Below are 13,932 nucleotides of genomic sequence, written 5' to 3' on the forward strand. Positions count from 1 at the left end.
GTGGGTATATAGTGAATGTACCTTAACATAATAAAGGCCATATATGACAAGCCCACAGGTAACATCATACTCAACAGTGGAAAGCTGAAAGCTTTTCCTCGAAGATCAGGAACAAGACAAGATTGTCCATTCTCATCACTTTTATTCAACATAGTAATGGAAGTCCTAGCCAGAGCAATTAGGCAATAAAAAGAAATAAAAGTCATTCAATTCAGAAATGAAGAAGTAAAACTGTCACCATTTGCAGATGGCATATTATATACAGAAAATTGTAGACCCCACCAAAAAACTTATAACTAATCAATGAATTCAGTAAAGCCACAGGATATAAAATCAATATACAAAAATCTGTTGCATTTCTATACCCTAATAACAAACTATCAGAAAGAGAAATAAGGAAAACAATCCCATTTACAATTCCATCAAAAAGAATAAAATGCCTTGGAATAAACTTAACCAAGGAGGTTCATGAAAGACCTGTACAATGAAAACTATGATGAAAGAAATTGAAGAAGACACACATAAACAGAAAGACATTCTGTGCTCATGGATTAGAAGAATTAATACTGTTAAAATGTTCATACTATCCAAAGCAATCTACAGATCCAATACAATCTCCATCAAAATTCCAATGGCATTTTTCACAGAAATATAACAATCTTAAATTTGTACAGAACCACAAAAGAACCCAAATAGCCAAAGAAATCTTGAGAAAGAAGAACACAGCTGGAGGCATCATGCTCCCTGATTTACACACTATATTATAAACCTATAATAACCAAAACAGTATAGTATTGGCATATAAGCAGATCAGTGGAACAGAATAGGGAGCCCAGAAATAAACCCACACATATATATATAGTCAATTAATTTATGACAAAGGAGCCAAGAATATGCAATGGGGGAGAAGGACAGTCTTTTCAATAAGTGGTGCTGTGAAAATGATAGCTACATGCAAAAGAATGAAACTGGACCACCATCTTACACCATACTCAAAAACTAACTCCAAATGGATTAAAGACTCTAATGTAACACGTGAAACCATAAAACTCCTAGAAGAAAATATAGGTGGTAAGCTCCTCGACATTGGTCTTGGCGATGGTTTTTTGAATTTTGGAGTTGATGCCAAAAGAAAAGACCACAAAAGCAAAGATAAACAAGTGGGACCACATCACACTAAAAAACTTCTGCACAGCAAAGGAAAACATCAACAATATGAAAAGACAACCTATGAAATGAAAGAAAGTATTTGCAAATCATATACCTGGTAGGGGGTTAATATCCAAAATATATAAAGAATTCATACAACTCAATAGCATAAAAGCAAACTATCCCATTAAAAAATGGGCAGAAGATCTGAATGGACATTTTTCCAAAGGAGATACACAGATGGCCAACAGGTACATGAAAAGATGCTCAACATCATTAATCATAAGGGAAATGCAACTCAAAACCACAACAAGATATCACCTTACACCTGTTAGAATAACTATTATGAAGAAGACAAGATAACAAGTGTTGGCAAGGATGTGGAGAAAGGGAACCCTTGTGCAGTGTTGGTGGGAATGTAAACTGATGCAACCACTATGGAAAACAGTAAGGAGGCGCCTCAAAAAATTAAAAATATAAGTGTTGTATAATCCAGCAATTCTACTTCTGGGCATTTATCTGAAGAAAATGAAAACACTAACTCAAAAAATATATGAACCCTCATGTTCACTTCAGCATTATTTGCAATAGCCCAGACATGGAAGCAATCTAAGTATCCATCAAAGAATGAATGGATAAGAAAATGTGGTATATATATATATATATATATTCATTCCACACACAGTGGAATATTATTCAGCCATAAAAAAGAAGGAAATCTTGCCATTTGCAACAACCTGGATGGACCCTGAGGGCGTTACAGTCAGTGAAACAAGTCATAGATAAAGACAAATACTGTATAATCTCGCTTATATGTAGAATCTAAAAAGACAAATAAATAAACAAACAAAAAAAAGAGCTCATAGATACAGAGCACAGACAGATTGGCGGTTGCCAGAGGCAGGAGGTGGGGGGTGAATTAAATGGGTGAAAGGAGCTGCCAAAAGGCACAAACTTCTAGTTTGTACAAGCTTTGGGGAAGTAATGTACAGCAATGGGGACTATAGTTAATAATACTGTATTGTATGTTTGAAAGCTTCTAAGAGAGTAAATCTGAAGAGTTCTCATTACAAGAAAAAAAATTTTTAACTATGTTTCATGACATGAACTAAAATTATTATGCTCATTATGCAGTATATACAAATATTGAATCACTATGTTATATACATGAAACCAATGTAATATATCACTTGTATCTCAATTAAAAAATTGATAGTAATTATAAATTTTTGACTGCTTACCATATGCTTCTTCAATGAGAGCACAGTATGGATTAATGCCTATTCCATTCTGCTTACATTCTTGTTCTCCAAGACGTAAAATATTTTCAAGTCCATTTAAAGCCACTTGGACTATTTTAGAGTCCATAACAGTCAATAGGTCACAAAGTGGTTTAATGCAGCCTAAGGCTACCAAATACCTTCAGAGTAATTAAAAAAAGAAAAGTGGGGAAAAAACATTTTAAAAGATTTAAATAAATATTATTTATAGCAATGACATGAAAATATTCTTCAGCGAAATGCTACATAAACAATTAAGTATTCCTATACAATCTCAAACATCAAAAAAATTTAAATTTTTACTTACATAGGAACCTGAAAATTCTTACTCTCCTAGTTTCATAATTTAACATAATTAGCAATAAATGGTATTACAAATATTACAAAAAAAATACATGCAAGCAAATTGGTACTTACACCTGTTTTTGCATAGCATATGAGCACTAAGAATAATGGGCTCAAGGTTTCATGGGTTTCAAGCCCATGAAGCACATGGAGTCATATGGGGGTAGGTAGAAATGAAGACGGAGAAGAGACATCTAAATCAAACTTCAGGAAATTTCCCACAAAAACAATTGTAGTTAATGTTCTAAAACATCTGCTATGTTTCAGAAGCACAGAAGGCTTCTAGGAGCAAAACAGGCCATGTTGTGAATAATTTTAATAAATAATGATCACAAAAACTGTTCTACTCATTTCCTAATGCTTTTTTCCTTTTCTAGTTGTTATTAGCTCTTTAAAGTAACTGATTTGTTCACTTGGCAAAAAGTCCACATTAAGCATGTCCTGAAGTCCATATTAAACACGCTCTGAAGCCAGGCTGCATGCCTTCAAGTCCTAATTCCACTCCTTATTAGTTGTGTGATTTTTGAGTAACTTCTCTGTGCCTCAGTTTCCACATCTTAAGTGGGAATAATAATAGTACCAAACTCAGAAGGTTGCTGTGAGAATACTGCAGGCATTCAATAACAGTTAGTTTCCATCCCCCCACCCCCTGGCTTTTTTAATTGTGCATACCTTCACTGGAGCACTCACTTGCCATACACTATTACTGTGACTGATCAAATAGAATTGCTGAATGAATAACTATCTCACAGAGTTATAAAGTTAAAGTAAATAAAATACTTGAAAGTATCTGATGCACTGCTGATGCTCAATAATTGAAACGACTTAGCACAACAACTGGCACTCAGTAAATATTAGTGATATGCATGCTGAACCTTATCTGAGATCAAGACTTCTTCCCATATATATAGAGTTAATGAAATGGTGAAAACTGGCTAGAAAAATAATGATCTCAGTTTGGACACTTGATTCATACTAATACATTTTAAGGAATAATATACGGAACAGACACAAAGACGAAAATAAATTGAAAAAAATACAACTGTTTATAGGTGGACAAACAAACTTTGGGCCCCTAAGCAGATAAAAATAACAGCAGCATTAAAGAAAAATACAAGTTAGAACAAATGAAAGACCTTGTTTTATTACTGCTTGTATTCATGACACAAATGAAATGGAAATAATACTAATTAAATCAAAGAAGAGGAATGGAAAATAAAAAGCAGAGACAGATGTTATCAACATGTAGAGATATGAATCTGAGAAAAGAAGATAACAGTAGAAATGAAGGCAATAATAGACAATGATCTCCCAATAAGTAGATTTCAAAATCCTCTACGTGATTTGTAAAATGGCACAGCAGTCTGCCTTCTTGTTTTATAAATTAAGAAATAAATCAAATATGCATTAGAAAATATCTCCTAAATAGTCACTTAAAGAAACCTAAAAAGTCCTGAGTTTCATGAAGGGATCCTCAGAACAAGAAGATTCTGTAGGAAGTCAGGCTTTTATAGAATTGCAAAGTAGAATTTTGCTATCGAGGGAAAAAGAGTGAAAGCAGGGAATTCCCTGGTGATCCAGTGATTAGGATTCTGTGCTTCCACTGCAGAGGGCATGGGTTCCATCCCTGGTTGGGGAACTAAGATCCTGAAAGCTACGAGGTACAGCCAAAAAAAAAAAAAAAGAGTGAAAGCAGAAGACGAAAAGAGATTTAGGAATTGATAATAAAAATTATAATAATGATAATAGCTAATCTTAGTACAGACCTTAATGTTTAGGCAACATGCTAAAGCATTTTAAATGTATGAATTACATTTAATTGTCAACATACTACCACAAGGTACTATCCATTATTGAATCCATTTAAAAAATGAAGAAAACTGTGGATTAGAGAGACTAAATGACTTTGTAAAGGTCACACATCTTTTATTGAAGGAACAGGATTTGAAAGCAGGCTGACTTCAAAGCCCATATACCTATTATTTATATTGTTAGTAAAAGAAACAAATAAATAAACAATAAAAGGCTAGAATCAAAAAGCTATCCTAAAAAAAAAAAAAGAATAATTTATGGAAAAATAAAAGTGAGATACTATCCATAGGTAAAGCTAACAACCAATTAGGAATGTCTATTTCAATTTTATTTTAAATAAGTGGATATTTAAATTTATTAGCCATTTTATAAAGTTATATGCATGTGAGTTTAATGGCCTAAAAAATACTTAATGCCCATGATAGTATATTTTTCAAATTAACACAGGCTTCTTCTTCAGATTTTTTTAACCTCTGATTTTTCATAAATAGTCTGCCAAGGAGAATGATGTTAATTATACTTTAAATGAAAAAAATAAACCACTGTGAATGAATAACTGATACAACAAATGCTGTCATTTCATATTAGAAATGCTTATGAAACTAACTTAGAAATAATGTTTTAGTTTCATCAACAAATAAAAAATATGTATACTTGAAATTTTGTCCTATTTACATTTATAGAACAGTTTAAAAAATCTGTTTCACACCTTATCTGTTCTGGAGTGCCTCCTGATGTTGCATTAGTTATCGCCCAAGCTGCTTCTTTCCTGGTGCGAAACTCTGCTTTCTGAAGAATCTCAATTAATACAGGAAAAATATTTGCATCTATAACAGCCTGAGGAGAAAAAAATAATACAGCATAATCAATGCAAATACTATTTTAAAAATATTAGGAAGTAAACAAATTTTGAAACTTGTTGGCTTTAAACTGTCAGACTTTTTGGAAACACCTTTGGAAATATTTTATTTCCAATCTTCCAACAAACTTTCACATACTTTCTTTTTAAGACTGGAGAATATATTGCAGAATATAAATTTTAAAGATGATAAAGCACCAGCATATGATTGATCAAAATGCATTAGTAATCACTGACTCAAGGAGCTTGATGGGACACTAATAAATCATTATTTAAAAGCTTTGAGAGGAAGATCATTGCCTAACTTATACTTAAGCCTAATGAAATTCAATCCCTTTTTAAAGACTAAATGTTATGTGTCAGGCACTGTACTAGAATGCCTACTACAAGTAAATGTTATTATTTTAAAGGGGGAAAGTCCAGTTCTTTAAAACACTGTTCAAGAATCTTTTAAGAATCTTTTTTTAGTAACTCACTAAAAAAAATCACCGATAAAATGCTGACTTTCGTCCAAAATGACTCCTGAGATCTTCCTGTTTTTTCAGATTTGAAAGGTATTTACCTGAATCTGAGCTCTATTTCCAGCAGTGATGTTTGAAACAGTCCAGCAGGCTTCTTTTCTGATTGACTCCTTTGAGCTACTCAGTAAGTGTAAGAGACAGGGTAATGCAGAGCAATTCAAAATTACCTAAAACAAACAACAACAACAAAAAAAATGGAAATAGAAAGTTTTATTGGAGAAAAAATACACAAAAATATACTAATTATTTGGTACAGATGAACCGGTTTGCAGGGCAGAAATTGAGACACAGATGTAGAGAACAAACGTATGGACACCAAGGGGGGAAAGCGGCGGGGTGGTAGTGGTGGTGGGATGAACTGGGAGATTGGGATTGACATAGATACACTAATATGTATAAAATAGATAACTAATAAGAACCTGCTGTATAAAAAATAAATAAAATAAAATTCAAAACTTCAAAAAAAAATACTATTTAGAAACACAAAAATCATTCTGCATTAAAAATCATTAACTGCATTAAGAAAAAAGAAAAAAGCAATTCCTCTCAAAGTAAAACTTAAGCACTTGCTGTCTTCTACCCTCCCAATCTGCCAAAAGTTGTTCAATGTTGGTGTAGTGAAGTGCCCTGTTCTCAATCCACTCATCTGCAAATAAAAGCAACGAATTCAGAGGTGTGTCCTTCAAGTTTACAAATACATTCAGAGTTCGACTGATACAACTATTTGAAGAGAGATTTAGTGAATTGTCAGCAACCATCCTCTAAGTTTTGCCAAATGAAAAAAAAATACAGGGAAAAATATATCTATCTATCAACATATCTCAAACAGTCTGAAAGTATCTAATTCCATAACTGTTACGAAACCTTAATGTGTATAAGTCTGTTTCATTAAAATTTTTACTGTTCCATTTTCCATTTTCCTTTTCTAAGTAAGTATAGTCTGCTTTGTCTCTTTATATTCTTTATTCCATGGCAAGATTAATTATGTTCCATTTTCACAGTACACACAATGATTTACATTAAGTTTACTTGGTGAAAAACATGAAGCAGTGCACCGAAATTCTGCTGAAAACAGTGTATGTTCAGAAGTGCATTTTATTTTAAAGAGCTATTTTAAATTAATAACTATCAATTTCTAAAGATCTACTGTTTGATAACTAAGGTAAGTATCTAAATATGACTTTAAAATATTAAAACTGAAAGAATGTAGATTAGAATAAAAAGTTTACTTTATGATGGCAAACAAAGGAGAATTTAATGTTTCAGAGTTTAAGCTTCTGTCTTCAAGAAAGACTACCCCACATCTGAAGTCAATCTGACAACACACCTTTTTTTTTTGACACCTCACCATCCTCCAAGAGAGGCGGACAAAGACACACACACACACACACACACACACACACACACACACACACACACACACACATACACAGAGTTAGTTACCAATCTGGAAATGTTTCCTTGCTATCCTTCCTTCCATTCTCATAATTGGTCTTCAATTTACTATAAAAGACCCTTCCATTTCCAACCCCACTTTTAACCTATTTATAATCAATCACCATCTCACTAGCAGTTTCTTTACCAGTCAAGTTTAACGCTTCTTAAACATAACTCACACGTCTGTCTCTGTACCTACGGTCACATAAATTTCTTCTAGTCTGCTGAAATTCTTCTCCACTTTTAAGATTTAGCTTTAGTTCCAACTCCTTTATGGAATCTACAAAGATTTCTCAGCACACTGATCTCTTTTTAAAATTTTTATACTATTTACTGACAAATCAGTTCTCAGCAAACATACTACCTCAGGTAATTTGCTTTGTTTCAATATATATTTTCTCCTCAATTGAATTGTAAACCCCTCAAGAGCCAAACTCCTATCTTGTACTTCTTTACATCGATATAGGTCTAGGATAGTGCTTTCAGATAGAGGTATCTGAGATGGATTGCTTACTATCAAAAATATGCTTACTGTCACATTGTAGATGCCTGCATAATTATGGTAATGCTAACATCTTGATTAATATGTAATCAAGTGGTATGAAACATGATAAACTTCTTAAAGTTCATTATGTTACCAGTTCATCACATTAAAGTCTGAACTCACCTGTGTTTGTATATCATCACCAGTCACAATATTACCAACTGCTCTTAATGCAGGTGATACAACTTTATAATCATTGTGCCTAAAAGTAATAAAAATATGAACTTACATACTATATTAAAATTTACAGAAAATTTGCAAAAATTGTACAGAAAATTCTTGCATACTCTCTAACCAGAGATCCCATTCAAGTTTCACTAATTATCTCAGTAATATTCCTATAACAAAGAATCTAACCCAGAATCATGTGTTGCACCCATGCCTCTCTAGTCTCTTTCAACTCAAAACAATTCCTTAGTTTTCCCTTTGACAATCACAAGCTAGTTATTTGGGGTTTTTTTGGTTCAGTGATTAAGACCAAGTTATATGCTTTTGGCTGAGATGTCACAAATGCTATATAGTCTTTTCATTACATAGTATTGGATGGCATATGGTATCTATTTTGTCCATTATAGTGGCACTGGCCTCTGGTCACTTAAGATGGTGTCTCCCAGATTTCTTCACTTTAACATTACCGTTTTTCCCTTTATAATTAATGTTTTGTGAAGAAATACTACTTTTAGACTATGTAAGATCCCATTCCTTAACCTACTTTCACCACGAGTTTTAGCATATCTTGATATTTATTGTCTGAATTATTAATAATTATTAGTATTGTTGCCCATGATGATTTTCTAATACTATCACTTCAACTATGTGTCTTTTCTATCTATCTATTGATCTATCTACTTATTTTAGTGTGGACTCATGGATTCCTATTTTATTCAATAAGTTGTGTTACTACAATTTATTTCAATGCTCAAATCATCCCAGGTTTAAGCAGTAGGAGTCCCTTCAAGTGGACTTCTGTGTCCTTTTGACATTTCTCTATTATTTGAATACTCATTACTTTCTGGGTTCATCTTATTTTTTTCTCAGTCCCAGCCCTGGAATTAGTCATTTCTTCAAGAACCTGTTAACTCTACTTGGTGGAGAATAGTGTTTAAAAACCAAGATTTATGCATTTGGTGTGCTCATCTTGTTAGTACAGATGTGTCACTGCTCTCAGGCCCCTAAGAGGACACATAACATACATACACATATATTTACATATACATTTTTTTCTATATCTATCTCTTTATGATGAAAGCCATGAGTTCACATTGATACCTCTACTTCAGATCTAATACCACAAGATTATTCTGGCTTTTCTCCTTTTCATATGTGTACCTCCATTTTCTAAGAATAAGAAGTTGGCTTCTATTATCATAATCTCTCTCTATACGACCAGTCTTCTGACCCAGCTAAGCTGCTATCCTATCCCGCAGTGTGCTGGCTCCGACCCCTGCTGCAGCCTGCTTATCTGCTCTGCTCTAGTGGGTGCCCTCCTTAACCTGGGTCCTGATCTGACCCCCCTGTTGGATCTGCCTTCCCATCCTCCTCAGATGCTGTCCTCAAGCTAGGGCTACCACCCCTTATCGAACCTCTCTTTTTCTACCATCTACCTTGTTTGGGCCTACCTAATGGTCTTCTGACAAAAGAAGAAAGGATGAAAGATAATACACTTTTTTAAAAGAAGAGGATGAGGAAACTACAATATCTTTCTAAAACAAGTTTTCTTACAAGTTTTTAACTTCTTTGTAAAGCAAATCTGTTCTTTTTAAGGAAGGTAGCAATAATAGCCCAGCAAAGAGAAACATGATCTTTAATACAAGTGAAATACTAAATGTTTTTCACTGCACGGACTTATACACAAATTAATTACTGTAATGAACAATTAACTAAATTATTGGTTCTGTGAGAGCAGGAACTGTATTTCATACATCATTAATACACTGCACAACACTAGCAGGTAATAGGCATTCCATAAATACTTGTTGAATTAAGTCCCGCCCATTCCTGAAGAGATTAAAACTAGTAAAATTCATTAACAAACTGATTAGTTCCAAATAGAGGATATAAGAACTAAGTTTAAGGGTCAAATTATCAGTATTATAGCTACTCTGCAGAGTGGACTTGGTAGCTTTTCAGTCCTTCCTGAAGATAGTGATTCTTGAGATGTTTAGAAGGCCATTACTCTACTTGCTAAACTTAAAACACAATCATACACTTATTAACCATAAATTATAGTTACATCAAAAGTTCCACCAATCTTCGACAGACTCCAGAATCAATGACAGCCTGAATTTTATCATTGGATCCATCGGAGAGATAAGAAAGGGCCCAACACACATCTGCTAATACATCTGGGTCACTGCTAAACAACAATCGTGACAGGACATTTAAGCAAGGTGAAACCTGGAAGGGAAGAAAGAGCCAGTATTTAAAATTTTTCTCTATCTAAAACAAAGTTTCTTTAGGAAAATCATTTCTACTCTGTTTAAAATGAAAATTTAATGCCACAAAAATACCAGAGAAATTAAGACATTCTATTGTTTTAAAATTATGATCATGAAAACTATATATAAATATGAAACTGATTATGACTCCTATTTATCTTATATTGAATAAGATATGTGGTAATTTAAAGTTCTTAAAAATAATTAAATATGTATTTGGGATGCCCTGTCTATGTCCAAATCATACACACACCCCCTCAATGATTTAAAAAACAATAAAGTCCTACAGAGTTCTAGTTTTAAGAAAGTAAAATAAAAACATTTCTGTTTCTGTCTTCTCAGAAACAAGGAAAAGAAGAAATAGCAATACAAATCTCATCTTTGAGGAGTCCAGTAGACATTTATACCTGACCACAACTGGTGAACTACAGAAACTGAACTTTGGGGTATCAAGCATAGAGGAGGTTGAAATTAAACACTGGATCGGAAACTACAGAGATTAAGTAAAAGTTACATACTGATTGAATTGAAAACTTCCAGCCCTCTTGCAATTCCCAGCTCCCAGATCTCCAGTGGTATCACCTAGTCAACCCAATCTACCCACCTTCCAATAGGAGGGTGGAAAATCTGTCTCTAGAGAAACAAAACGGTTTTAGAAAACATACTGAAATTTTGAGTTCCTCAAAGAAAATATGGTTTTGCTGCCCAATTATTCTACAATGAAGCCCATAAGATAACGAGCCTGTACACCCATCTTCCAATCAGCTTTTTAGTGTCTGCCTCCTGAGTATTTCCAGCGTGTCAAGGATCACCAGATATATGAGGAGAGCCTCCAACAGGAAAGAGATCAAGACAAATAAACCATAAACAAAACAAAAATGTAGAAAGAGAGGCATCAGAAAAAAGAAAACTTCAAAAATTATAAACCCACAGATAAGAAAATTTGCTGAAACCATAAAAGAACAAAATTCTACATAAAGATGAGCAATCAAAGAACAAACAAAATTATTGTTGAGAATATAAAATATGATTGTGGAAATAAAATTTCAAAAAAATTTGAATGATGAATCTCTCTCACAGAAAATCACAGAAAATTTACTTAACAAAAGTCTTAAGCCCTATTAATGTGATATTACACTGTAAGTTTGGAATATGTAAGTAAACAAAAAAGACCAAGATTCCTAACTCTGAAGAGTTTACACTTTAGAGGAAGATTTTTTTAAAGTTAATATAAATAATAAACACATATTATGTTAAAAGGTATTGAGAAAAAATGAGAGTAAAACGTGGGGGTCCGTCGCTGGGGGATAGTGATAGATTACATTAAGTACAGTAGTTAGGGTAGAGCTCATGGAACAGGTAACTTCTAAGCAAAGACTTAAAGATGAGGGACTTAGGCAGATATTAAGAAGTGTCGTAGGGCAGTGGCTCTCAAAGTGTGGTCCACAGACCTCCTTGAAAACTTTAGGGGGTCTTTAATGCCAAAACTATTTTCATAATTATACTAACACATAATTGGCCTTTTTCATTTTGTTGACATTTGCATGAAAAGTATAAAAGAAATGGTGGGTGTCATACAGAGTGAAGTAAGTCAGAAAGAGAAAAACAAATACCGTATGCTAACACATATATATGGAATCTAAAAAAAAAAAAAGATGGTTCTGATGAACCTAGGGGCAGGACAGGAATAAACATGCAGACGTAGAGAATGGACTTGAGGACACGGGGAACGGGGAAGGGTAAGTTGGGACGAAGTGAAAAAGTAGCACTGACATATATACACTACCAAATGTAAAATAGATAGCTAGTGGGAAGCAGCTGCATAGCACAGAGAGATCAGCTTGGTGCATTTTGACCACCTAGAGGGGTGGGATAGGGAAGGTGGGAGGGAGGCATAAGAAGGAGGGGATATGGGGATATGTGTATACATATAACTGATTCACTTTGTTATAAAGCAGAAACTAACACAACATTGTAAAGCAATTATACTCCAATAAAGACGTTAAAATAAAAAAAAAAAAAGAAACGGTGGGTAAAACTATCAGCACATTTGCACAAATCAAAGCAGTGATACCAAAATGTACCACAGATCTTTGTATTCTCCATGTCCACACACTTGTAGTTAAAAGTGGGGAGGGGGGCTGCCCTGGTGGCGCAGTGGTTGAGAATCTGCCTGCCAATGCAGGGGACACAGGTTCAAGCCCTGGTCTGGGAAGATCCCACGTGCCGTGGAGCAGCTGGGCCCGTGAGCCACACTACTGAGCCTGCGCGTCTGGAGCCTGTGCTCCGCAACAAGAGAGGCCGTGATAGTGAGAGGCCCGCGCACCACAATGAAGAGTGGCCCCTGCTTGCCACAATTAGAGAAAGCCCTCGCACAGAAACGAAGACCCAACACAGCTAAAAATAAATAAATAAATTTATTAAAAAAAAAAAAAAAAGTGGGGAGGAAGAATAACCTTGAAGAAGCAGTAAAAATTACTAATTTTATTAAATCTCAACCCTTGAATACATGTCTTCTGAATATATTGTGAGATAAAATGGGAAATACACATAGAGCACTCCTGCATATCAAAAAAGTAAGATGGTGATCCCCAGGAAAAACACTCATTTGAGTTACAAGCTGAATTAGCTATTTTTTCCCATGGGAATACCATTTTTACTTAAAAGACTGTTAATCGTTATTCAGTCTTAGCTATTTGGCAGACATTTGTTTTTGGAAAATAAAGTGAGCCTTTCCATTGTATATCTTTTGATTTTATGTATGTGCAAATATTGTCTAGTCAATAAAAAAAATAATTACTAAAAAAAGAGTAAAGTCCCTTTAATCTCTAAAAATCTATAATAAGGAGACTTAAAAGTTTATGTAGACAGATTCCTTAATTTGTGTATTTTACAAATACCTTACTAAAGTTTGGAGGAGGATTTTTGCCTCTACATAAATTTGAGAGGGCCCATACTGCATTTCTGGTTGTTGTAAGTCTGTTTGAATTTGTTAATAACCTGCCAAGAAAAAGAAAAAAGGAATTGTCACTTCACATTCATTTTTCCTCTTTAGCTATTTTCTACTATCATAAAATAAAAATTCTTAATATATTTTATAAGGAATTCAAACTGACCTGGTAAAATAGGAAAAGGGATTTTTAAAAATTCATTATATTTCCAGAAACAAAAATAAACATATAACAGCTCTATTTTGCAAATTTAAAAAATATGACCTGAATGGATTCTTATAAGACATAAAACATGTTCAAAATAAAGAGTGCCATGGTAAACTGACTTATTAATTTCTATATATTTTAAAAAGAGTATATTATTAGATTACTTTTTTTAACCATGAAAATAATACACTATACAAATTCATGAAGGAAGAACTATAGAGTCAAACTGAATGAAGATCAGCTGTTGAGAAGAGATAGTTTTTTTGTTTTCTTTTGTTTTGTTTTAAACAGATTGCCTATCTTAGTATTTTCATCTGCAATCTGCTATCAACCTGCTAGAGGTACAGAGAACCTAGTTTTAAAAAAAATTCTTGTTCTGGAGTGACTTC

General features: G+C 33.6%; 1 protein-coding gene across 2 annotated transcripts in view; it reads right to left on the minus strand.

The window, feature by feature from the left end:
• The window catches only part of KPNA5 (karyopherin subunit alpha 5), a 41,499-nt gene that overhangs the window by 3,246 nt on the left and 24,321 nt on the right, over window positions 1-13,932 (minus strand). Inside the window, exons 8-13 of one of the 2 annotated variants that reach the window (XM_059941974.1) lie at window positions 13,286-13,385; window positions 10,181-10,344; window positions 8,071-8,149; window positions 6,008-6,133; window positions 5,296-5,423; window positions 2,391-2,569 (exon numbers count right to left, since the gene is read on the minus strand). In XM_059941974.1, coding sequence (XP_059797957.1) covers window positions 2,391-2,569; window positions 5,296-5,423; window positions 6,008-6,133; window positions 8,071-8,149; window positions 10,181-10,344; window positions 13,286-13,385 — 776 coding nt within the window. The remainder of the gene's footprint in view (window positions 1-2,390; window positions 2,570-5,295; window positions 5,424-6,007; window positions 6,134-8,070; window positions 8,150-10,180; window positions 10,345-13,285; window positions 13,386-13,932) is intronic. The other variant, XM_059941975.1, reaches the window with a different exon arrangement.

The sequence above is a fragment of the Balaenoptera ricei genome, chromosome 12, assembly GCF_028023285.1.
Source record: "Balaenoptera ricei isolate mBalRic1 chromosome 12, mBalRic1.hap2, whole genome shotgun sequence".
Taxonomy (NCBI): Eukaryota; Metazoa; Chordata; class Mammalia; order Artiodactyla; family Balaenopteridae; genus Balaenoptera; species Balaenoptera ricei.